Source organism: Panulirus ornatus, chromosome 47 (genome assembly GCF_036320965.1).
Source record: "Panulirus ornatus isolate Po-2019 chromosome 47, ASM3632096v1, whole genome shotgun sequence".
Classification (NCBI taxonomy): Eukaryota; Metazoa; Arthropoda; class Malacostraca; order Decapoda; family Palinuridae; genus Panulirus; species Panulirus ornatus.
The window spans coordinates 23,410,593-23,435,845 of record NC_092270.1 but is presented as its reverse complement, the minus strand read 5'-3'; the positions used below and the strand labels follow the sequence as shown (position 1 = coordinate 23,435,845).

The window sequence follows — 25,253 nt, the reverse complement described above, 5'->3', positions numbered from 1 at the left end:
ATTTGCGTGTGTGGACGTATATGTATATACATGTGTATGTGGGTGGGTTGGGCCATTTCTTTCATCTGTTTCCTTGCACTACCTCGCAAATGCGGGAGACAGCGACAAAGCAAATAAAATTAATGAAAACTGAGTAAGCACAATAAATGTTTTAGAACTTATAAACAGACTTTTTTTAAGCTTTACATTGATGAAATCAGAAATTAGATATGAGTATTGGCAGATAATTTGAAAAAAAAATGGATAATCGAGAAATCTTTTATTTTTTTTAGTTTTTGTCATTATTATTATTTTCTTTTTTCATGAGAGTTTAGGTTTGTTGTTGTGGTTTTTTTGACTTTTGCTTGCATGAATGATTTGGCTGTAAGCAATTTTTGGAAAAGTAGTCCATCCCCATATACCTATGTAGTGTACTGTTATATTGCATATTGGAAGCATTTTATATGAACTTTGTACGGGAAAAGCAGTGTGGTTTCAGAAGTGGTAGAGGATGTGTGGATCAGGTGTTTGCTTTGAAGAATGTATGTGAGAAATACTTAGAAAAGCAAATGGATTTGTATGTAGCATTTATGGATCTGGAGAATGCATATGATAGAGTTGATAGAGATCCTCTGTGGAAGGTACTAAGAATATATGGTGTGGGAGGCAAGTTGTTAGAAGCAGTGAAAAGTTTTTATCGAGGATGTAAGGCATGTGTACGTGTAGGAAGAGAGGAAAGTAATTGGTTCTCAGTGAATGTAGGTTTGTGATAGGGGTGTGTGATGTCTCCATGGTTGTTTAATTTGTTTATGGATGGGGTTGTTAGGGAGGTGAATGCAAGAGTTTTGGAAAGAAGGGCAAGTATGCAGTCTGTTGTGGATGAGAGAGCTTGGGAAGTGAGTCAGTTGTTGTTCGCTGATGATACAGCGCTGGTGGCTGATTCATGTGAGACACTGCAGAAGATGGTGACTGAGTTTGGTAAAGTGTGTGAAAGAAGAAAGTTAAGAGTAAATGTGAATAAGAGCAAGGTTATTAGGTACAGTAGGGTTGAGGGTCAAGTCAATTGGGAGGTAAGTTTGAATGGAGAAAAACTGGAGGAAGTAAAGTGTTTTAGATATATGGGAGTGGATCTGGCAGCGGATGGAACCATGGAAGCGGAAATGAATCATAGGTTAGGGGAGGGGGCAAAAATCCTGGGAGCCTTGAAGAATATGTGGAAGTCGAGAACATAATCTCGGAAAGCAAAAATGGGTATGTTTGAAGGAATAGTGGTTCCAACAATGTTGTATGGTTGCGAGGCATGGGCTATGGATAGAGTTGTGCACAGGAGGGTGGATGTGCTGGAAATGAGATGTTTGAGGACAATATGTGGTGTAAGGTGGTTTGATCGAGTAAGTAATGTAAGGGTAAGAGAGATGTTGGGAAATAAAGAGTGTGGTTGAGAGAGCAGAAGAGGGTGTTTTGAAATGGTTTGGTCACATGGAGAGAATGAGTGAGGAAAGATTGAGGAAGAGGATATATGTGTCGGAGGTAGAGGGAACGAGGAGAAGTGGGAGACCAAATTGGAGGTGGAAAGATGGAGTGAAAAAGATTTTGAGTGATCAGGGCCTGAACATGCAGGAGGGTGAAAGGCGGGCAAGGAATAGAGTGAATTGGATCGGTATGGTATACCAGGGTTGACGTGCTGTCAGTGGATTGAATCAGGGCATGTGAAGTGTCTGGGGCAAACCATGGAAAGTTCTATGGGGCCTGTATGAGGAAAGGGAGCTGTGGTTTTGGGCATTATTACATGACAGCTAGAGACTGAGTGTGAACGAATGGGGCCTTTGTTGTCTTTTCCTAGCACTACCTGGCACACATGAGCAGGGGGAGGGGGATGCTATTTCATGTATGGCGAGGTGGCAGTGGGAATGAATAAAGACAGTCTATGAATTATGTACATGTGTATATATGTATATGTCTGTGTGTGTATATTTGTGTGTACATTGAGATGTATAGGTATGTATATTTGCGTGTGTGGACGTATATGTATATACATGTGTATGTGGGTGGGTTGGGCCATTTCTTTCATCTGTTTCCTTGCACTACCTCGCAAATGCGGGAGACAGCGACAAAGCAAATAAAATTAATGAAAACTGAGTAAGCACAATAAATGTTTTAGAACTTATAAACAGACTTTTTTAAGCTTTACATTGATGAAATCAGAAATTAGATATGAGTATTGGCAGATAATTTGAAAAAAAATGGATAATCGAGAAATCTTTTATTTTTTTTAGTTTTTGTCATTATTATTATTTTCTTTTTTCATGAGAGTTTAGGTTTGTTGTTGTGGTTTTTAGACTTTTGCTTGCATGAATGATTTGGCTGTAAGCAATTTTTGGAAAAGTAGTCCATCCCCATATACCTATGTAGTGTACTGTTATATTGCATATTGGAAGCATTTTATATGAACTTTGTACGGGAAAAGCAGTGTGATTTCAGAAGTGGTAGAGGATGTGTGGATCAGGTGTTTGCTTTGAAGAATGTACGTGAGAAATACTTAGAAAAGCAAATGGATTTATATGTAGCATTTATGGATCTGGAGAAGGCATATGATAGAGTTGATAGAGATGCTTTGTGGAAGGTATTAAGAATATATGGTATAGGAGGCAAGTTGCTAGAAGCAGTGAAAAGTTTTTATCGAGGATGTAAGGCATGTGTACGAGTGTGAATGTCGCTTTGTGGCAGGGGTGTATGGTGTCTCCATGGTTGTTTAATTTGTTTATGGATGGGATTGTTGGGGAGGTGAATGCAAGAGCTTTGGAGAGAGGGGCAAGTGTGTAGTCTTTTGTGGATGAGAGAGCTTGGGAAGTGAGTCAATAGTTGTTCGCTGATGATACGGTGCTGGTGGCTGATTCGGGTGAGAAACTGCAGAAGCTGATGACTGAGTTTGGTAAAGTGTGTGAAAGAAGAAAGCTGAAAGTAAGTGTGAATAAGAGCAAGTTTATTAGGTACAGTAGGGTTGAGGGTCAAGTCAATTGGGAGGTAAGTTTGAATGGAGAAAAACTGGAGGAAGTGAAGTGTTTTAGATATCTGGGAGTGGATTTGGCAGCGGATGGAACCATGGAAGCGGAACCGAGTCACAGTGTGAGGGAGGGGGCGAAAATTCTGAGAGCATTGAAAATGTGTAGAAGGTGAGAACATTATCTTGGAAAGCAAAAATGGGTATGTTTGAAGGAATAGTGGTTCCAACAATGTTATATGGTTGCCAGGCGTGGGCTATAGATAAGGTTATACGGAGGAGGGTGGACATGTTGGAAATGAGATGTTTGAGGACAGTATGTGGTGTGAGGTAGTTTGATTGAGGAAGTAATGAAAGGGTAAGAGAGATGTGTGGTAATAAAAAGAGTGTGGTTGAGAGAGCAGAAGAGGGTGTTTTGAAATGGTTTGGTCACATTGAGAGAATGAGTGAGGAAAGATTGAGCAAGAGGATATATGTGTCAGAGGTGGAGGGAACGAGGAGAAGTGGGAGACCAAATTGGAGGTAGGGGGATGGAGTGAAAAAGATTTTGAGCGATCAGGGCCTGAACATGCAGGAGGGTGAAAGGTGTGCAAGGAATAGAGTGAATTGGAATGATCTGGTATACCGGGGTTGACGTGCTGTCAATGGATTGAACCAGGGCATGTGTCTGGGGTAAACCGTGGAAAGTTTTGTAAGGCCTGAATGTGGAAAGGGAGCTGTGTTTTCGGTACATTATACATGACAGCTAGAGAGTGAGTGTGAATGAATGTGGCCTTTGTTGTATTTTCCTAGCACTGCCTCGCACGCGTGTGGGGGGAGGGGGTTTTCATTTCATGTGTTGGCGGGGTGGCGACTGGAATGAATAAATGCAGACTATGAATTATGTACATGTGTATATATGTATATGTCTATGTATGTATTTTTTTTTTTTTTTTGCCGCTGTCTCCCGCGTTTGCGAGGTAGCGCAAGGAAACAGTCGAAAGAAATGGCCCAACCCACCCCCATACACATGTATATACATACGTCCACACACGCAAATATACATACCTACACAGCTTTCCATGGTTTACCCCAGACACTTCACATGCCTTGATTCAATCCACTGACAGCACGTCAACCCCGGTATACCACATCGCTCCAATTCACTCTATTCCTTGCCCTCCTTTCACCCTCCTGCATGTTCAGGCCCCGATCACACAAAATCTTTTTCACTCCGTCTTTCCACCTCCAATTTGGTCTCCCTCATCTCCTCGTTCTCTCCACCTCCGACACATATATCCTCTTGGTCAATCTTTCCTCACTCATTCTCTCCATGTGACCAAACCATTTCAAAACACCCTCTTCTGCTCTCTCAACCACGCTCTTTTTATTTCCACACATCTCTCTTACCCTTACGTTACTTACGCGATCAAACCACCTCACACCACACATTGTCCTCAAACATCTCATTTCCAGCACATCCATCCTCCTGCGCACAACTCTATCCATAGTCCACGCCTTGCAACCATACAACATTGTTGGAACCACTATTCCTTCAAACATACCCATTTTTGCTCCGAGATAATGTTCTCGACTTCCACACATTCTTCAAGGCTCCCAGAATTTTCGCCCCCTCCCCCACCCTATGATCCACTTCCGCTTCCATGGTTCCATCCGCTGCCAGGTCCACTCCCAGATATCTAAAACACTTCACTTCCTCCAGTTTTTCTCCATTCAAACTCACCTCCCAATTGACTTGACCCTCAACCCTACTGTACCTAATAACCTTGCTCTTATTCACATTTACTCTTAACTTTCTTCTTTCACACACTTTACCAAACTCAGTCACCAGCTTCTGTAGTTTCTCACATGAATCAGCCACCACCGCTGTATCATCAGCGAACAACTGACTCACTTCCCAAGCTCTCTCATCCCCAACAGACTTCATACTTGCCCCTCTTTCCAAAACTCTTGCATTCACCTCCCTAACAACCCCATCCATAAACAAATTAAACAACCATGGAGACATCACACACCCCTGCCGCAAACCTACATTCACTGAGAACCAATCAGTTTCCTCTCTTCCTACACGTACACATGCCTTACATCCTCGATAAAAACTTTTCACTGCTTCTAACAACTTGCCTCCCACACCATATATTCTTAATACCTTCCACAGAGCATCTCTATCAACTCTATCATATGCCTTCTCCAGATCCATAAATGCTACATACAAATCCATTTGCTTTTCTAAGTATTTCTCACATACATTCTTCAAAGCAAACACCTGATCCACACATCCTCTACCACTTCTGAAACCACACTGTTCTTCCCCAATCTGAGGCTCTGTACATGCCTTCACCCTCTCAATCAATACCCTCCCATATAATTTGCCAGGAATACTCAACAAACTTATACCTCTGTAATTTGAGCACTCACTCTTATCCCCTTTGCCTTTGTACAATGGCACTATGCACGCATTCAGCCAATCCTCAGGCACCTCACCATGAGTCATACATACATTAAATAACCTTACCAACCAGTCAACAATACAGTCACCCCCTTTTTTAATAAATTCCACTGCAATACCATCCAAACCTGCTGCCTTGCCGGCTTTCATCTTCCGCAAATTTTACTACCTCTTCTCTGTTTACCAAATCATTTTCCCTAACCCTCGCACTTTGCACACCACCTCGACCAAAACCCCCTATATCTGCCACTCTATCATCAAACACATTCAACAAACCTTCAAAATACTCACTCCATCTCCTTCTCACATCACCACTACTTGTTATCACCTCCCCATTTGCGCCCTTCACTGAAGTTCCCATTTGCTCCCTTGTCTTACGCACTTTGTTTACCTCCTTCCAGAACATCTTTTTATTCTCCCTAAAATTTAATGATACTCTCTCACCCCAACTCTCATTTGCCCTTTTTTTCACCTCTTGCACCTTTCTCTTGACCTCCTGTCTCTTTCTTTTATACGTCTCCCACTCAGTTGCATTTTTTCCCTGCAAAAATCGTCCAAAAGCCTCTCTCTTCTCTTTCACTAATACTCTTACTTCTTCATCCCACCACTCACTACCCTTTCTAATCAACCCACCTTCCACACTTCTCATACCACAAGCATCTTTTGCGCAATCCATCACTGATTCCCTAAATACATCCCATTCCTCCCCCACTCCCCTTACTTCCATTGTTCTCACCTTTTTCCATTCTGTACTCAGTCTCTCCTGGTACTTCCTCACACAGGTCTCCTTCCCAAGCTCACTTACTCTCACCACCCTCTTCACCCCAACATTCACTCTTCTTTTCTGAAAACCCATACAAATCTTCACCTTAGCCTCCACAAGATAATGATCAGACAACCCTCCAGTTGCACCTCTCAGCACATTAACATCCAAAAGTCTCTCTTTCGCGCGCCTGTCAATTAACACGTAATCCAATAACGCTCTCTGGCCATCTCTCCTACTTACATAAGTATACTTATGTATATCTCGCTTTTTAAACCAGGTATTCCCAATCATCAGTCCTTTTTCAGCACATAAATCTACAAGCTCTTCACCATTTCCATTTACAACACTGAACACCCCATGTATACCAATTATTCCCTCAACTGCCACATTACTCACCTTTGCATTCAAGTCACCCAACACTATAACCCGGTCTCGTGCATCAAAACCACTAACACACTCATTCAGCTGCTCCCAAAACACTTGCCTCTCATGATCTTTCTTCTCATGCCCAGGTGCATATGCACCAATAATCACCCATCTCTCTCCATCGACTTTCAGTTTTACCCATATTAATCGAGAATTTACTTTCTTACATTCTATCACATACTTCCACAACTCCTGTTTCAGGAGTACTGCCACTCCTTCCCTTGCTCTTGTCCTCTCACTAACCCCTGACTTTACTCCCAAGACATTCCCAAACCACTCTTCCCCTTTACCCTTGAGCTTCGTTTCACTCAGAGCCAAAACATCCAGGTTCCTTTCCTCAAACATACTACCTATCTCTCCTTTTTTCACATCTTGGTTACATCCACACACATTTAGGCACCCCAATCTGAGCCTTCGAGGAGGATGAGCACTCCCCGTGTGACTCCTTCTTCTGTTTCCCATTTTAGAAAGTTAAAAAAATACAAGGAGGGGAGGATTTCTGGCACCCCGCTCCCGTCCCCTCTAGTCGCTTTCTACGACACGCGAGGAAAGCGTGGGAAGTATTCTTTCACCCCTATCCCCAGGGATAATATACACATACATATACACATACACACACACACACACACACACACACACACACACACACACACACACACACACACACACACACGCACATATACACTCACACACACATACATATATATACATGTGAAAAATGTAAGAAACAATTTAGAAAACTGAAACTTCTAGCTTGAATTGAAAAGAAAAAATGAATGTCACATAATGGTTCAACCTCTGGCTATGGAAAAAGGAATGATCAGATCATGTATGTATATTTTTTTTTTTCATACTATTCGCCATTTCCCGCGATAGCGAGGTAGCGTTAAGAACAGAGGACTGGGCCTTTGAGGGAATATCCTCACCTGGCCCCCTTCTCTGTTCCCTCTTTTGGAAAATTAAAAAAAAACGAGAGGGGAGGATTTCCAGCCCCCCGCTCCCTTCCCTTTTAGTCGCCTTCTACGACACGCAGGGAATACGTGGGAAGTATTCTTTCTCCCCTATCCCCAGGGATACCCTATCCCCAGGGATGTATGTATATATATATATATATATATATTCATTGAAATGTATAGGTATGTATATGTGTGTGTGTGGACGAGTATGTATATACATGTGTATGTGGGTGGGTTGGGCCATTCTTTCATGTGTTTCCTTGCGCTACCTTGCTAACGTGGGAGACAGCTATAAAGTATAATATAATGATATATTATAGTACAGGTACTTCACTGATTTTCTGGTACTCTTGGTTCCAAATCCTTGTCGGATTAACCATTTTGCCAGACCTAAGGTCGTCACGTAATGATAATTCATCAACACCCCTCTAACCCACTAATTATATATCTCCAATGTGTCCATAGTATACCATGGACTGCGAGACATTTGAATTAAACAAATATTAAATGTTTGACCACCCTAAGATGGTAAGTCTGTCCTTAGATTGTTTGAATCCAGTGGTGTATCTAGGGTATGGCAGGTAGGGCAGGTTCCCTGGGCGCCACTTGAAGGGGGGCACCTGTTGTGTAATGGCGTACTGGATCCAGACAATGATTTGGATCTTGAAGATTTAGATTTCTTTACTATGAAAACATATCTTTGGCATTTGGAATCACATTGATATTATTAGTTCAATAGTTATTCACAAAAATTTATATTTCTGTAATAGTTTCCTGGATCCATAGAACGATGTGGATTGCTCCCAAAATCTAATCGATTGGTCCTTGAGTCATTTCTGACTTTCCCTGAAAATTTCATCAAAGTTTGTTCATAACTTTTGTTGAAAGTTACTCACAGACAAACAAACAAACACTGGTAAAAACATAATCTCCTTGGCAGAGGTAATAGAAATAAAAGATATTTGTGTCATATGTTTGGACAGAGGCACAATTTCAGTGCTTGCCATAGGCGCTGTTCCCCGTAGATACGCCCCTGTTTGAATCCTGTTGGGTCTTCTTTGTCTTCTGTTGTTAGTGTTTTCCTACGTGTGCATTGCCAGAATAATGCAGTTTTGTCTGCATTATACACCTGCTCAAGACTGAGATACTCGTCAGCTACAAGTTTTGCAAATTCGTCCACATACTCGGCAGCTCCTTCGTGTTTTGCAGACTGCTTTTCTATACACACTTTTTTCATGGAAATTCCATGACACTTCTTGAATTTTTGAAGCCATCCCCCACTACAGTGAAGCTCATGTTGTAATTCAAGTTCTTTTTGGAACAACTTGGCCTGGTCCATTATCATGCTACCTGACAAGTCCACTCCATCACTCCGACACTGCTGAAACCATTCCATCATCACTCGATCATGCTCAGTACTCTTTCTATCTTTCATAGTTTCTCTAATCGTCATTTGCTTCTTGGAATTGATGTCGGCTTAGAATTTCAATATTTTCTCCCATTGCTTCTTTATAGCATAAACAGTTGATGAACCAATACTGTAGATGTCACACAGCTTATGCACCGAAATACCACGATCCATTTTTTCAACAGTTCTACTTTATCTTGGATCGATATGGAGTGGTGTTTACGTTTGACACCATGACTGACACTCTCATATGTCTTAGAAGCCATAGCTAGGGTTGAATTTAAGCAGAATAAGCTAAGAATCTCACAGAATTGCAGTATCATCACCGGCGAGTGCAGTGTAAAGAATGTAAATAAGCACTCCCGACACACAGCGTCATCTGTGGCCACCCAGTAAACTAGTCTGGTGACCGTAGTAATTTCAAGTTCCCTCATGTAATTTTGTCTGGACTTGAGGTGCCGAACCATCAGTTGCTTGAAATTCGGTGGTGTACCTGTACAATAAAACTATTTTATAAAAGTCCTACCTTTTGATGCAATGTTGTATGCTCACGGGAGGTTCTCAGGGTGTGGTATGTTGATAGTGTGGGAAGGAGTAGATGGTTGCACCATGTGCAATTGCTTTGTACCACTTGGTCCTGCTGGGGAAAAGAGACAGCAAGAGTAAAGTCATGTTGCAGGTTGCTGCATGTCTGCCCTGCACTGTCTCTGCACCTCCACGCAGAGCAACCAGAAGCCCACAAAACAGATTCAGGCATATGGTTAATACAGTACCATTAGATTTAGGATTGTATTTAGGATTATCAGTATCATCCTCATAGCTGGATTCACAGTGTATTATCATGTTTGTCATCATCTAAAGTAATTACCAAATGCTGGCCATATGCGTGCATGTAGCAGTGCAATTTAACGGGGTTGAACAGGTGTGTTGTTTTGTCTTGTAAAAGCCTAAATATCCTGAAATATATAATGTTTTGAATTACTTTTACAAAGGGATCAAATATCCAGAGTATGCACATGGACATTTATTGAGACACAACAGTAATTCTTGCACTAATGATGGTTACAAGTTTGAGCTACTTAAATGTCTTAAAGTATACCAATAAACACTTTATAAACATTTATAAACACATTACACACAGTTTTACTGGTAAATATTACTCCACAATCAAGAGTCAGAGTGTGCAAGAGGGGCTAGAGAAAATTTTAAAGGAATAGCACACAGCCCCTTTTGGTGTGGCCAGTGGGAGCTAACTGTTTGATTTCTATTTATGTGCTATGAGGAGAGAGCTTTACATTTGTGTTGCCCTGTCTCTTTACCATGTATATGTATGTACCATGTTTTTACTCTCATGTATACACACAGACACACATGTACACAGAAGAATCTACTGCTTATTAAGCCTATTATAACAACACAAGTAAAGGGAAGTAGAGTATAAAGGGGCCTCTGAGTGTTATATGCAGTATATAATAGTTTGAGAGTGCCAGATTTTGTGGGTTTAAATGGGAATTAGGAGAAGAAGCTTAACTTGTTGAAATCGAAGGGAGTGTTGCCAGCTTGAGTGAATAAGATTTTTTCTTTTTATGTCTCCTTTTTAAGAGACCCATTTTGTAAGAGAGTGGGTGGATAACACTGCGAAGTGAACTACTGCAGCAAGTCGTTGTATAAAAGTGCAATTTGCCAGAGGGAAGTTATATTTTTATTTTTGATATAACCAAGAGGAAACACTCTGGCAGTTGGACATCTACAGTGTCTGCAAAATAATCTTGTCCACATTCATATATTTTCAAAGGTGATGATGGCTAAGATTCATTGTGGGCACAAGCATATGGTGCGCTCAGGGTGAAATCATTGTACATCTGATTAATGAGCTCATTGTTTCTAACAGTGTGAGCATCAGCAACCTGCCTCAGTGTGCTTCAGGCTATCTTTAGGGAAGGAGGTTCTTTCTTTATTCCTCCTGGCTGCCACTTCATTTTGGGAATTTGGTATTTTTTCCACTTGTGCTTCAAGATGATTGGCTTTTACCTTTCTAAGGAGGAGAAAGTCAGAAAACAAGAAATGTGTGGACATGTTAGATTTCTAGGTACAGTGGTGCACTCAGAGCACACACTTAGGTTGCTGCTAGCAAGTGCTCATGGCCTCCCTGACAATATCATCCCACCTCCAAAACCTGTCCTTAATCGCACAAGGAAGACTACATCTACGGATAAACTCCTAAGACAAGAAGTAATAGAGCAACCCCATATCGGCTACTGATCAAGGAAAGCCATCCAAAACTTATATGAAACATCTCTCAAAGAGCCATTCAACAACTCTTGCAAAAGGACCTTCATATTCCCAACGGTGAGCCAGCTACCCTGCTTGGGAAGGAAATGAAATGCAGACAACTCACATTTACATAGAAATACAAGGAGTGTAGTGAATAACAGTGGAGTAAGGCAGGAGAAGGTGAGGAGACTGAAGGGTGTCAGCTGGGATGACTTGTTTCACAGTGAAGATGGTGAAACGCCCAGATAGTGTGATGATCTGGGGTTGCTCTAGTAGTGCAATGGGTAGGAGAGGGTTGTACTTTTTACCTAAAATCACTACAATGAATGGAGAACAGTACATTATGGTGCTAAAGGATTTTCCTTTTCCTTTTTATGAAGTTCATGGGTGTGATTATGCAGAATAGTGCCCTTTGCCATAAGGCTAAAGAGATGATGAATTACTTATCAGAGAAAAATACTCAACAAATGTCATGGCCTTGAAACTCTTTGGAACTTAACCCAATTGCGGACTGTAGGAACCAGATGAAAGTTGAGCTTGCTTCCTGCAACATCTCATCAGTGCCTTGCCACATTCAGGAGATAAGATCCTATAGACCCAAAACATGGACCTAGAATACTTCAGGAACCAGGCCAGTTCCGTGCTTAGATGTCAGCAGATTGTAATCACAGCCAAAGCAGAGATGACAAAGTACTAAAATGTAAGTGTAACATTTTATTTGTAATTTTTGTGGTACTGTGATAGTTGGGTGCAAATTTTGTATGGTGGACAATGTTGTTTTGCAGACGCTAAATTCTCCTTAGTTTGTAGGATAATTTACTTTCGTAGGTTTTTCTTTATTTGACTCCCATTCCCTCTGGGAACTCTCAGTAAGTGGGTGACTGTGGCAAAAGAGTCTCCACTTATTGAAGATTGCTATTGTCCACTCTGCTCAGGGATAAATGGAGTGGAGTGGATTCTAGTAATCTTCATTAACTACTACTGGGATTATTTAAGACCTCTAGCACTGCTTGAATCAGAAATAATGAGTAATATGGATTTAGTTAAAGAGATGAAGCAAAACCAGTCAATCAAAACAAGATCAGTAGAGGGAAGACTTAAGAAAAAAAAGGTAAAAAAGGTTATAATATCTTTCTCTTACTTACAGCCTATGTGACGTATGACCATATATACATAAGACAGGAAAAATATATGAAATAAAGAATATATGTGTAAATGAAAATTAATTGCCATTGTACAAAGGCAAATGGGATAAATGTGAGTGTTCAGACTACATAGGCATAAGTTTGTTGAGTATTCCTGGGAAATTGTATGGGAGGATATTGATTAAGAAGGAGAAGGCATGTACAGAGCGTCAGATTGGGTAGGAGCAGCATGGTTTTCGCAGTGGTAGAGGATGTGTGGATCAGGTGTTTGCTTTGAAGAAAGTGTGTTGAAAATACTTAGAAAAACAGATGGAGTTGTATGTAGCATTTATGTGTTGAAAATACTTAGAAAAACAGATGGAGTTGTATGTAGCATTAATGGATCTTGAGAAGGCATATGATAGGGTTGATAGAGATGCTTTGTGGAGTCTTAAGAGTATATGGTTTGGGAGGTAAGTTGCCTGAAGCAGTGAAAAGTTTTTACCAAAGATGTAAGGCATGTGTACGAGTAGGAAGAGAGGAGAGTGATTGGTTCCCAGTGAATGTCAGTTCGTGGCAGGGGTGTGTGATATCCCCATGGTTGTTAAATTTGTTTATGAATGGGGTGGTTAGGAGGTGAATGCAAGAGTTTTGGAGGGAAAGGCGAGTATGTAGTCTGTTTGGGATGAGAGGGCCTGGGAAGTGAGTCAGGTGTTGTTCACCAATGATACAGCTCTAGTGGCTGATTTGAGTGAGAAACTGCAGAAGTTGGTGACTGAGTTTGGAAAAGTGTGTGAAAGTAGAAAGTTGAGAGTAAATGTGAATAAGAGCATGGTTATTATGTTCTGTAGGGTTGAGAGACAAGTTAATTGGGATGTAAGCTTGAATGGAGAAAAACTGGAGGAAGTGAAGTGTTTTAGATATCTGGGAGTGGACTTAGCAGCAAATAGAAACATGGAAGCAGAAGTGAGTCAGAGGATGGGGCGGGGGCGAAGTTCTGGGAGTGATGAAGAATATGTAGAAGTGGAGAACATTATCTTGGAGAGCAAAAATGGGTATGTTTGAAGGAATAGTACTTCCAGCAAAATTACATGGTTGTGAGGCATGGGCTATAGTTAGGGTTGTACAGAGAAAGGTGGATGTGCTGGAAACAAAATGTTTGAGGACAATATGTGATGTGAGGTGGTTTGATCGAGTAAGTAATGAAAGGGCAAGAGAGATGTGTGGAAATGAAAAGAGTGTGGTTGGTAGAGTAGAAGAGGGTGTGTTGAAATGGTTTAGGCATATAGAGAGAATGAGTGAGGAAAGATTGACGAAGAGGATATATGTGTCAAGAGGTGGAGGGAACAAGGAGAAATGGGAGACCAAATTGGAGGTGGAAGGAAGGAGTGAAAAAGATTTTGACCAATCGTGACCTGAACGTACCGGAGGGTGAGAGGCGTGCAAGGAATAGAGTGAATTGGAACGATGTGGTGTACTGGGGTTGACACACTGTCAGTGGGCTAAACCATGAAAAGGTCTGTGGATGTGGATAGGGAGCTGTGGTTTCGGTACATTACACATGACAGCTAGAGACTGAGTGTGAATGAGTGAGGCCTTTTTTATGTTTTCCTAGAGCTACCTTCCTGAAGCAGGGGATAGCAAAGCTGTTTCTTGTGGGATGGGGTAGTGTCAGTAATGGATGAAGGCAAGCAAGTATGAGTATGTACATGTGTATATATGTATAAGTCTGTGTATGTGTATGTTTGTATATGTGTACATGTTGATATGTATATGTGCATGTATGGGCATTTATCTATATATATGTGTATATGAGTGGATGGTTTGATCAAGTAAGTAATGTAAGGGTAAGAGAGATGTGTGGAAATAAAAAGAGTGTTGTTGAGAGAGCAGAAGAGGGTGTTTTGAAATGGTTTGGTCACATGGAGAGAATGAGTGAGGAAAGATTGACCAAGAGGATATATGTGTCGCAGGTGGAGGGAACGAGGAGAAGTGGGAGACCAAATTGGAGGTGGAAAGATGTAGTGAAAAAGATTTTGAGTGATCGGGGCCTGAACATGCAGGAGGGTGAAAGGCGGGCAAGGAATAGAGTGAATTGGAACGATGTGGTATACCGGGGTCAACGTGCTGTCAATGGATTGAACCAGGGCATGTGAAGCGTCTGGGGTAAACCATGGAAAGTTCTGTGGGGCCTGGAGGTGGAAAGGGAGCTGTGGTTTTGGTGCATTATTACATGACAGCTAGAGACTGAGTGTGAACGAATGTGGCCTTTGTTGTCTTTTCCTAGCGCTACCTCGCACACATGTGGGGGGAGGGGATTGTTATTCCATGTGTGGCGAGGTGGCAATGGGAATGAATAAAGGCAGACAGTATGCATTATGTACATGTGTATATATGTATATGTTTGTGTGTGTATATATATGTGTACATTGAGATGTATAGGTATGTATATTTGCGTGTGTGGACGTGTATGTATATACATGTGTATGTGGTTGGGTTGGGCCATTCTTTCGTCTGTTTCCCTGCACTACCTCGCTAACACAGGAGACAGCGACAAAGCAAAATAAATAAATAAATGAATGAAAGAATGAATATGAGTGGATGGGCCATTCTTCGTCTGTTTCCTGGCATTATCTTGCTTGATGCGGGAAACAGCGATTAAGTGTGATAAAATAAGTAAAATACCTGAAATTTTAGTTTGTACTACAACCACTTTTTGCATATAGTTAGTAAAACGTACCATACGAAACCACATAATGAAACATCTGCTATGAATTGCAACATCCTATGTAACACAAACCTACTGGGGTCTAAGTAAGACCCTTTGTGACTTCTGTAATCCATTTGCACTACCACTCTCAGAAGGAGCATGGGGTGCACAATAAACTAGTCGGTGTACTGACAAATAAAATTAATCCAAAATTTTTGAATACTTATGCTAGTCTCTCCTCTCTCCTTTTCGTTAACCTTTATATTTCAATTGAGGCCTGGCCTTGATTTGGACTCTTGATTGGAGCCTAAAAACAAAATCCTTCTGTTGTTTTCACAGTGAAAAACTCATCTATATATTATATATGACTGTACTGAACTTTTATCAACCATTATATGGTGATAGACCTTCTTGGTCTACTTAGCATCATCATCAGTGCTTATATGAATGGGATGTGCAAGTTTTGAAGTGAAGGGAAGTATTGCATTATTGTAATTTGTTGAGTCAAGATCACATGTCTTGCTTTTTCCTAATCAGTCATTCCAGTATAGTTTTATGTTGAGACCATGAAAAAATTCAGAATGTATTTAGGCACCTGAACAAAAAGTAGTGAAGTACAATAAAAGTACTTTTTATTCTAAAATGTGACTCACGTAAAAGCATTGAAAATACACCAGTAAGTCATTTCAGAACATTGAAAATCCACCAAAAAGTCACTTGAGTAAACTCAAGTATCTTAAAGTGGAAATAGAAGACGGAGGCAGGTGAGGAGTGCTCATCCTCCTCAAAGGCTCAGTCAGGGATTTGTAACTGTATGTGGATGTAATCAGGAAGAGAAGTGAGAAATGAGTATGGTCATAAAGGTTACTATGAATCAAAAGGAAATATCTCCAGGGTTCCTAGGAGTCTAATGAATTACCTCATGGTCAGAAGTGGGTCTTACTGCCCTCATGCTCATGATGCTCAATAATTTTCAAGAATGCCGAGGTGTATCCTGGATCTCTTAGCATACAGAACTGTGATAACAATCTTATCTGCCTTGATTCAATACAAAAAGACAGGCCTTCGTATCATGAAATAAACTACAATTGCATGATAACATGGGTAATATGTTTGTGTATTTGTTCATTTAGTATGTGCATATTACAGACAGCTATATCTTGAAAAATCTTTGTAGCAGTAAATGAACAAAAGATAATACTACTCCATTTTTAGAATATTTAAAATCAGGTTCAAACTATGTGTATGTGTGAAAAGAAAACATTGTATGTTATTTGAATAATGAAGAAATACTTCCTATTTCTATTGAAAGCAGAGCTCTGTAAGCATCACTGTATGAACCCTTACATTCTCTCCCATGTGTCCAATTTTAAAAGCTATTTCTTTATGCCTTATAGTGAGAGACCAAGTATATTCCAGTGGGTATCAAGTGATGAAAGTTAGTGACTTGTAGGTACTACCTACACTCGTCACAAATAAAATCATGAGCAAGGACAATTTACCGTGTGGTTGCTAGGACTTTGTAAATGAACATAAGCCAGCTTCATAGTTATGATGGTTTAAGAGTGTGAAATCATAATTGATAAACCATAGCAATGGGTAAAAGGGTGTTTTGACCTTCCTTTAAGCAAGTTCTCTTCCTGGTCAAAAGACTATCCAGTAAAGAAATAATTTTTATATTTTGGAACCTACAGTTTTTTGGATTATTTTCATATTTTCCATAACATTGTGAGAACACCTAATTTAATTTTTTGAGGTAATTTTAATGAATCTTTCTCTAGCTTTACATGGAGTGTTCATTAAGCTTATGGAAAACATTTGCACCTATAATGATTCAAACAATTTTGATTTTTCAGTTATACCAACACTACTTAGACAAGTGGACTCCACATACAGCTTCACGATGGGTGTTTACTCTAGTGATGGTTCTTGGATTCGTGTTGCGTATTATGCTGAGACAAGGCTGGTACATTGTTTGCTACGCACTTGGTATCTACCACCTCAATCTCTTTCTTGCATTCCTCACGCCAAAAATTGACCCAGCATTTTCGCAGGAGGATGGTAAGCTCATATTTTTTTTTTTTTAGTATATGTAAGGGTAATGTATCTGTCGAAGGAGGATTTGTGGGATTGTGAGAAAGGAAGTGAGCTCTTGACCGATGAGTAAAAAATGAAAGTGGAATACGAGAGGTGGGTGGTTATTAGTGCTTATATGCACCTGGCCATGAGAAGAATGATGAAGAGAGGTGAGTGTTTTGGGAGCAGCTGAGTTAATGTGTCAGTAGTTTTGATGTTAGAGTTCAGGAATAAGTAGGGGTGATTTGAATGTGAAAGTCGGTAATCTGGTAGTTGAGGGTATAGTTGGGGGGCTTGGAGTATTTAGTGCTGTGAATAGGAAAGTTGAACAGCTTGTGGAGTTATTTGCTAAAGAAAGAATGGTGATTGAGAATACCTTCTTTATTAAAAGGGACATACATAAGTATAGTTGGAGTAGGAAAGATGGTAAGTGTGGTTTATTGGATTATGTACTATTGACAGACAGACTGATTGGTATGGATCTCTATGATGTAGTGGCAGTATTGTAAGCAAAGAGGTTAAGTGGTGCTGCTATTGCAGTATGGGCACAAAATCTGGGAAAAGTTTTGAATTTCAGTGCCTCATGGGATGCTTTAGTTTTCTGGAGTATTCAAGTCTCACCCTGCCTTCTCTTGGTGACCTTTTTATTACACCTTATAGTTGGATTAAAAAGGGGAAGCATTGCCCAACTCCATTAGGGCGATAATAGTTTTTTAAAACAGAGAAACGTGTGAGGTGTGTTGGGGTTTTAGGTTTTTGGATCAATTGGGAACCCTGCTGCCTCTAGGAACACTATGCTGGAATTGCCTTTTGCCGGTGTTCATTCAGAGATTAGGCACAAAAATCTAAACGGCACAAGAGTTAACCAGTTATACTGAGGAGTAAAAAGGATGAGTGATTAAGGGTGATGGTTTGACTGGTGGGAGAAAAAGGAGCTTCTCTCTATCTATCTATCTATCTGCATCTCTGATGCCTGTTCCCTTCAGGAACATCCATCAGTGGGATGGCCTCGGCAAAAGTCTCCACTTATCCCTGTCCTTGCATGCCTCCCTTGCATACACCTTTCCATGCATTGTTCCACCATTTCTCTTCTTCCAGTATTCTTTCACTCTATTTACTCATCTTACAGTTGGTATTCCTCTCACATATACCCCTTTAATTGTACTGTCATACACTTTCCATGTAAACTCCCAGTCTTGCATTCTCTCCACATTTCCAAACCACCTCAAAATATTACATTTCACCCACTCTATCACTCTTCAATTCATTCCCTTTACATTTCCTGCAATATCACATCCATCACACACACCTTCATTGGATTATGGAAGGGGTTGAGAAAGGAAACAGGTGGATACAAGAGTGGAAATATACATGTGAGAAGTAAGGAAGGGGATTTGCTGAATCAAAAGAAGGAAGTGAAAGGAAGATTAGAGTATTTTGAAAAACCCGATGATTATGGGAGAAGGAGCGACAGCAGTTGGGTATGGAGTATGAAAGGGAAAGGATTCAAGTGCATGGGCCTAAAGCAAGAAGGTAGTTAAGAAGGTGATAATGAGGTAGAAGGGGGTAGAAGGAAGGAAAGGCACCTGGAGTGGATGGAATTGTGGAAGAAATGCTGAAGTGTGGAGAAAGTGTGATAGAGTGGATACATTTCATATGTAATCTAGCAAGGTAACAAAAGGTTGTGCTTAAGGATTGTGTGAAAGCTATAACTGATCCTGTATTCAAAGGAAAAGGTTCTACAGATGTATTTAACAATTATAGGGAAATAAGTGAGTCACAGGGTGGGGGAGGGGATGAAGGTTCTGGGAGCAATGAAGAATGTGTGGAAGGAGAGAATGTTAAGAACTTTACCTTGCAGAGCAAAAATGGGTATGTTTGAGGGAATAGTAGTTCCAACACTGTTATATGGTCCTGAGGCATGGGCTATAGATAGGGTTTTAGGAAGTAGGGTGAATGTGTTGGAAATGAAGTGTTTGAGGACAATATATGGTGTGAGGTGGTTTGATCCTCATTCATTCTCTCCATATGTCCAAACCATTTTAACACACCACCTTCTGCTTTCTCAGTCACACTTTTTCCACACATCTCTCTTACCCTTTCATTACTTACTCGATCAAACCACCTCACACTATGTATTATCCTCAAACATTTCATTTCCAACACATCCACCCTCCTCCGTACAACCCTATCTATAGTCCATGCCTCGCAACCATATAGCATTCTTGGAACTACTGTTCCTTCAAACATTCCCACTTTTGCTCTCTGAGAAGACGTTCTCTCCCTCCACACGTTCTTCATTGCTTCCAGAACCTTTGCCCCCTCCCCACCCAGTGACTCGCTTCCACTTCTATGGATCCATTTGCTGCTAAGTCCATTCCCAGATATCTAAATCATTTTACTTCCTCCAATTTTTCTCCATTCAAACTTACATCCCAGTTAACTTGTCCCCCAATCCTACTGAACCTAATAACCTTGTTTTTAATCACATTTACTCTCAACTTTCTCCTTTCACACACTTTTCCAAACTCGGTCACCAACTTCTGCAGTTTCTCACTCCAATCAGCCACTAGAGCTGTATCGTTGGTGAACAAAAACTGACTCACTTCCCAGGCCCTCTCATCACAAACAGACTGTATACTCACACCTCTCTCCAAAACTGTTGCATTTACCTTCCTAACCACCACATCCATAATCAAATTAAACAACCATGGGGGACATCACACACCCCTGCCGCAGACCGACATTCACTGGGAACCAATTACTCTCCTCTCTTCCTGCTGGTACTCATGCTTTACCTTCTTGGTAAAAACTTTTCACTGCTCCTAGCAACTTACCTCCCACACCATATACTCTTAAGACCGTCCTCAAAGCATCTCTATCAACCCTACCATATTCCTTCTGCAGATTCACAAATGCTACATACAACTCCATCTGTTTTTCTAAGTATTTCACACGTACATTCTACACAGCAAACACCTGATCCACACCACCTCTACCACTGTTAAAGCCACACTGCTCCCTCCCAGTCTGGTACTCTGTACATGCCTTCACCCTCTCAATCAATACTCTCCAATATAATTTCCCAATAATACTCAACAAACTTATGCCTCTGTACTTTGCCTTTGTACAGTGGCACTATGCTTGCATTCTGCCAATCATCAGGCACTTACTTCACCATGATCCATACATACATTGAATATCCTTACCAACCAGTCAACAAAACAGTTAATACCTCTTGTCACTTCACCAAACCATTCTCCCTAACCCTCCTAATTTGCACTACACCCAGACCAAAACACCCTATATCTGCCATTCTTATCATCTTTACCCTGACCAAAACATCCTATAACTGCCACTCTATCATCAAACACATTCAGCAAACCTTCAAAATACTCATTTCATCTCATTCTCTCTTCATCACTACCTGTTATTACTTCCCCACTTTCCCCCTTCACCAATGTTCCTATTTGTTCTCTTGTCTTACACACCTTATTTACCTCCTTCCAAAACATCTTTTAATTTTCCCTGAAGTTTAATGGTACTTTCTTACCCCAACTCTCATTTGCCCTCATTTTCAACCCTTGCCCCTTTCTCTTGACCTCCTGCTGCTTTCTTTTATACATTTCCCAATCATTTGCACTTCCTTGCAAGTATCACCCAATTGCCTCCCTTTTTCTTTTGCTAACAACTTTACTTTTTCATCCCACCACTCACTACCCTTTCTAATCTGCCCCCTCCCACCTTTCTAATGCCACATGCATCTTTTGCACAAGCCGTCACTGCTCCCCTAAATATGTCCCATTCCTCACCCACCCCCCTAAGGTCATTTCCTCTCACCTTTTGCCATTCTACATTCAATCTCTCCTGATACTTCCTCATACAAGTCTCCCTTCCAAGCTCACCACTATCTTCTCCTCAACGTTTTTTCTTCATCTACTCCACAAAATAGTGATCAGACATCCCTCCAGCTGCCCCTCTCAGCACATAAGCATCCAAATGTCTCTTTTACTCCCTGTCAATTAACACATAATCTAGAATTGCCCTTTGACCATCTTTCCTACTTGCATACATATACTTATGTATATCTCTCTTTTTAAACCAGGTATTCCCAATCACCAGTCTTATTCAGCACACAAATCCACAAGCTCTTCACCATTTTCATTCTCAACAATGAATACCCTGTGTACAACAGCTATACCCTCAACTGCCACATTACTCACCTTTGCATTTAACTCACCCATCACTAAAACCTGGTCTCATGCATCAAAGCTGCTGACAAACTCACTCAGCTGCTCCCAAAACACTTGCCTCTCATGATCTTTCTTCCCATGACTAGGTGCATAAGCACCATTAATCACCCATCTCTCTCCATTCTTTTTCAATTTTACTTAGATCAGTGTAGAATTTACTTTCTTGCACTGTATCACAAACTCCCACAACTCCTGATTCAGGAGTAGTGCTACTCCTTCCTAAGCTCTTGTGCTTTCACCAACCCCTGACTTTACTCACAAAACTTTCCCAAACCACTCTTCCCCTTTACCTTTGAACTTTGTTTCACTCAGAGCCAAAACATCCAGGTTTCTTTCCTCAAACATACTACCTATCTCTTCTTTCTTCTCATCTTGGTTACATCCATGCACATTCAGACACCCTTACCAGAGGTGTGCAAGGAATAGGGTGAATTGGAATGTAATGGTATATCGGGGTCGATGTGCTGTCAATGGATTGAACTAGGACATGTGAAACGTCTGGGGTAAACCATGGAGAGGTCTTTTGGGTTTGGATGTGGAGAGGGATCTGTGGTTTTGGTGAATTTCACATGACAGATAGAGACTGAGTGTGAACGATTATGGCATTTTTTGCTTGTTTTCCTGGCACTACCTTGCTGAAGAACGAGGTAGTGATGCTGTCCTCTGCAGGGTGGGGTGGTGCCAGGAATGGCTGAAGGCAAGCAAGTATGAATATGCACATTTGTATATTTTTATATGTTTGTGTATGTATGTATATGTTGATATGTATATGTGCGTGTATGGGAGTTTATGTATATGTGTGTGTGTGTGTGTATGGGTATATGGGCCAATCTTTGTCTGTTTCCTGGTGCTACCTTGCTGATGCGGTAAATGACAATAAAATATGAAAAAAAATATACATATATATGTGTAAGTATATATATATATATATATATATATATATATATATATATATATATATATATATATATATATATATTCTTATTTATTTTTTATTATACTTTGTCGCTGTCTCCCGCGTTTGCGAGGTAGCGCAAGGAAACAGACGAAAGAAATGGCCCAACCCCCCCCCATACACATGTATATACATACGTCCACACACGCAAATATACATACCTACACAGCTTTCCATGGCTTACCCCAGACGCTTCACATGCCTTGATTCAATCCACTGACAGCACGTCAACCCCGGTATACCACATCGCTCCAATTCACTCTATTCCTTGCCCTCCTTTCACCCTCCTGCATGTTCAGGCCCCGATCACACAAAATCTTTTTCACTCCATCTTTCCACCTCCAATTTGGTCTCCCTCTTCTCCTTGTTCCCTCCACCTCCGACACATATATCCTCTTGGTCAATCTTTCCTCACTCATCCTCTCCATGTGCCCAAACCACTTCAAAACACCCTCTTCTGCTCTCTCAACCACGCTCTTTTTATTTCCACACATCTCTCTTACCCTTACGTTACTCACTCGATCAAACCACCTCACACCACACATTGTCCTCAAACATCTCATTTCCAGCACATCCATCCTCCTGCGCACAACTCTATCCATAGCCCACGCCTCGCAACCATACAACTTTGTTGGAACCACTGTTCCTTCAAACATACCCATATATATATATATATATATATATATATATTTTTTTTTTTTTTTTGCTTTGTCGCTGTCTCCCGCGTTTGCGAGGTAGCGCAAGGAAACAGACGAAAGATATGGCCCAACCCACCCCCATACACATGTATATACATACGTCCACACACGCAAATATACATACCAACACAGCTTTCCATGGTTTACCCCAGACGCTTCACATGCCCTGATTCAATCCACTGACAGCACGTCAACCCCGGTATACCACATCGATCCAATTCACTCTATTCCTTGCCCTCCTTTCACCCTCCTGCATGTTCAGGCCCCGATCACACAAAATCTTTTTCACTCCATCTTTCCACCTCCAATTTGGTCTCCCACTTCTCGTTCCCTCCACCTCTGACACATATATCCTCTTGGTCAATCTTTCCTCACTCATTCTCTCCATGTGCCCAAACCATTTCAAAACACCCTCTTCTGCTCTCTCAACCACGCTCTTTTTATTTCCACACATCTCTCTTACCCTTACGTTACTTACTCGATCAAACCACCTCTCACCACACATTGTCCTCAAACATCTCATTTCCAGCACATTCATCCTCCTGCACACAACTCCATCCATAGCCCACGCCTCGCAACCATACAACATTGTTGGAACCACTATTCCTTCAAACATACCCATTTTTGCTTTCCGAGATAATGTTCTCGACTTCCACACATTTTTCAAGACTCCCAGGATTTTCGCCTCCTCCCCCACCCTATGATTCACTTCCGCTTCCATGGTTCCATCAGCTGCCAGATCCACTCCCAGATATCTAAAACACTTTACTTCCTCCAGTTTTTCTCCATTCAAACTTACCTCCCAATTGACTTGACCCTCAACCCTACTGTACCTAATTACGTTGCTCTTATTCACATTTACATTTATATATATATATATATATATATATATATATATATATATATATATATATATATATATATATATATATATATATATATTGGCGGAATCATGCATAGTGCCATTGTACAAAGGCAAAGGGGATAAGAGTGAGTGCTCAAATTACAGAGGTATAAGTTTGTTGAGTATTCCTGGTAAATTATATGGGAGGGTATTGATTGAGAGGGTGAAGACATGTACAGAGCATCAGATTGGGGAAGAGCAGTGTGGTTTCAGAAGTGGTAGAGGATGTGTGGATCAGGTGTTTGCTTTGAAGAATGTATGTGAGAAATACTTAGAAAAGCAAATGGATTTGTATGTAGCATTTATGGATCTGGAGAAGGCATATGATAGAGTTGATAGAGATGCTCTTTGGAAGGTATTAAGAATATATGGTGTGGGAGGCAAGTTGTTAGAAGCAGTGAAAAGTTTTTATCGAGGATGTAAGGCATGTGTACGTGTAGGAAGAGAGGAAAGTGATTCGTTCTCAGTGAATGTAGGTTTGCGGCAGGGGTGTGTGATGTCTCCATGGTTGTTTAATTTGTTTATGGATGGGGTTGTTAGGGAGGTGAATGCAAAAGTTTTGGAATGAGGGGCAAGTATGAAGTCTGTTGGGGATGAGAGAGCTTGGGAAGTGAGTCAGTTGTTGTTCGCTGATGATACAGCGCTGGTGGCTGATTCATGTGAGAAACTGCAGAAGCTGGTGACTGAGTTTGGTAAAGTGTGTGAAAGAAGAAAGTTAAGAGCAAGGTAATTAGGTACAGTAGGGTTGAGGGTCAAGTCAATTGGGAGGTAAGTTTGAATGGAGAAAAACTGGAGGAAGTAAAGTGTTTTAGATATCTGGGAGTGGATCTGGCAGGGAATGGAACCATGGAAGCGGAAGTGGATCATAGGGTGGGGGAGGGGGTGAAAATCCTGGGAGCCTTGAAGAATGTGTGGAAGTCGAGAACATTATCTCGGAAAGCAAAAATGGGTATGTTTGAAGGAATAGTGGTTCCAACAATGTTGTATGGTTGCGAGGCGTGGGCTACGGATAGAGTTGTGCGCAGGAGGATGGATGTGCTGGAAATGAGATGTTTGAGGACAATGTGTGGTGTGAGGTGGTTTGATCGAGTAAGTAACATAAGGGTAAGAGAGATGTGTGGAAATAAAAAGAGCGTGGTTGAGAGAGCAGAAGAGGGTGTTTTGAAATGGTTTGGGCACATGGAGAGAATGAGTGAGGAAAGATTGACCAAGAGGATATATGTGTCGGAGGTGGAGGGAACGAGGAGAAGTGGGAGACCAAATTGGAGGTGGAA

At 41.0% G+C, this 25,253-nt stretch overlaps 1 protein-coding gene across 4 annotated transcripts in view; it reads left to right on the top strand.

Annotated features, from left to right (window-relative positions):
• Positions 1-25,253, top strand: part of LOC139763695 (protein RER1) — an 83,293-nt gene that overhangs the window by 20,947 nt on the left and 37,093 nt on the right. For all 4 annotated transcript variants that reach the window (XM_071690019.1, XM_071690018.1, XM_071690020.1 and 1 more), the window contains one exon: positions 16,950-17,154. In XM_071690019.1, the coding sequence (XP_071546120.1) occupies positions 16,950-17,154 (205 nt within the window). The remainder of the gene's footprint in view (positions 1-16,949; positions 17,155-25,253) is intronic.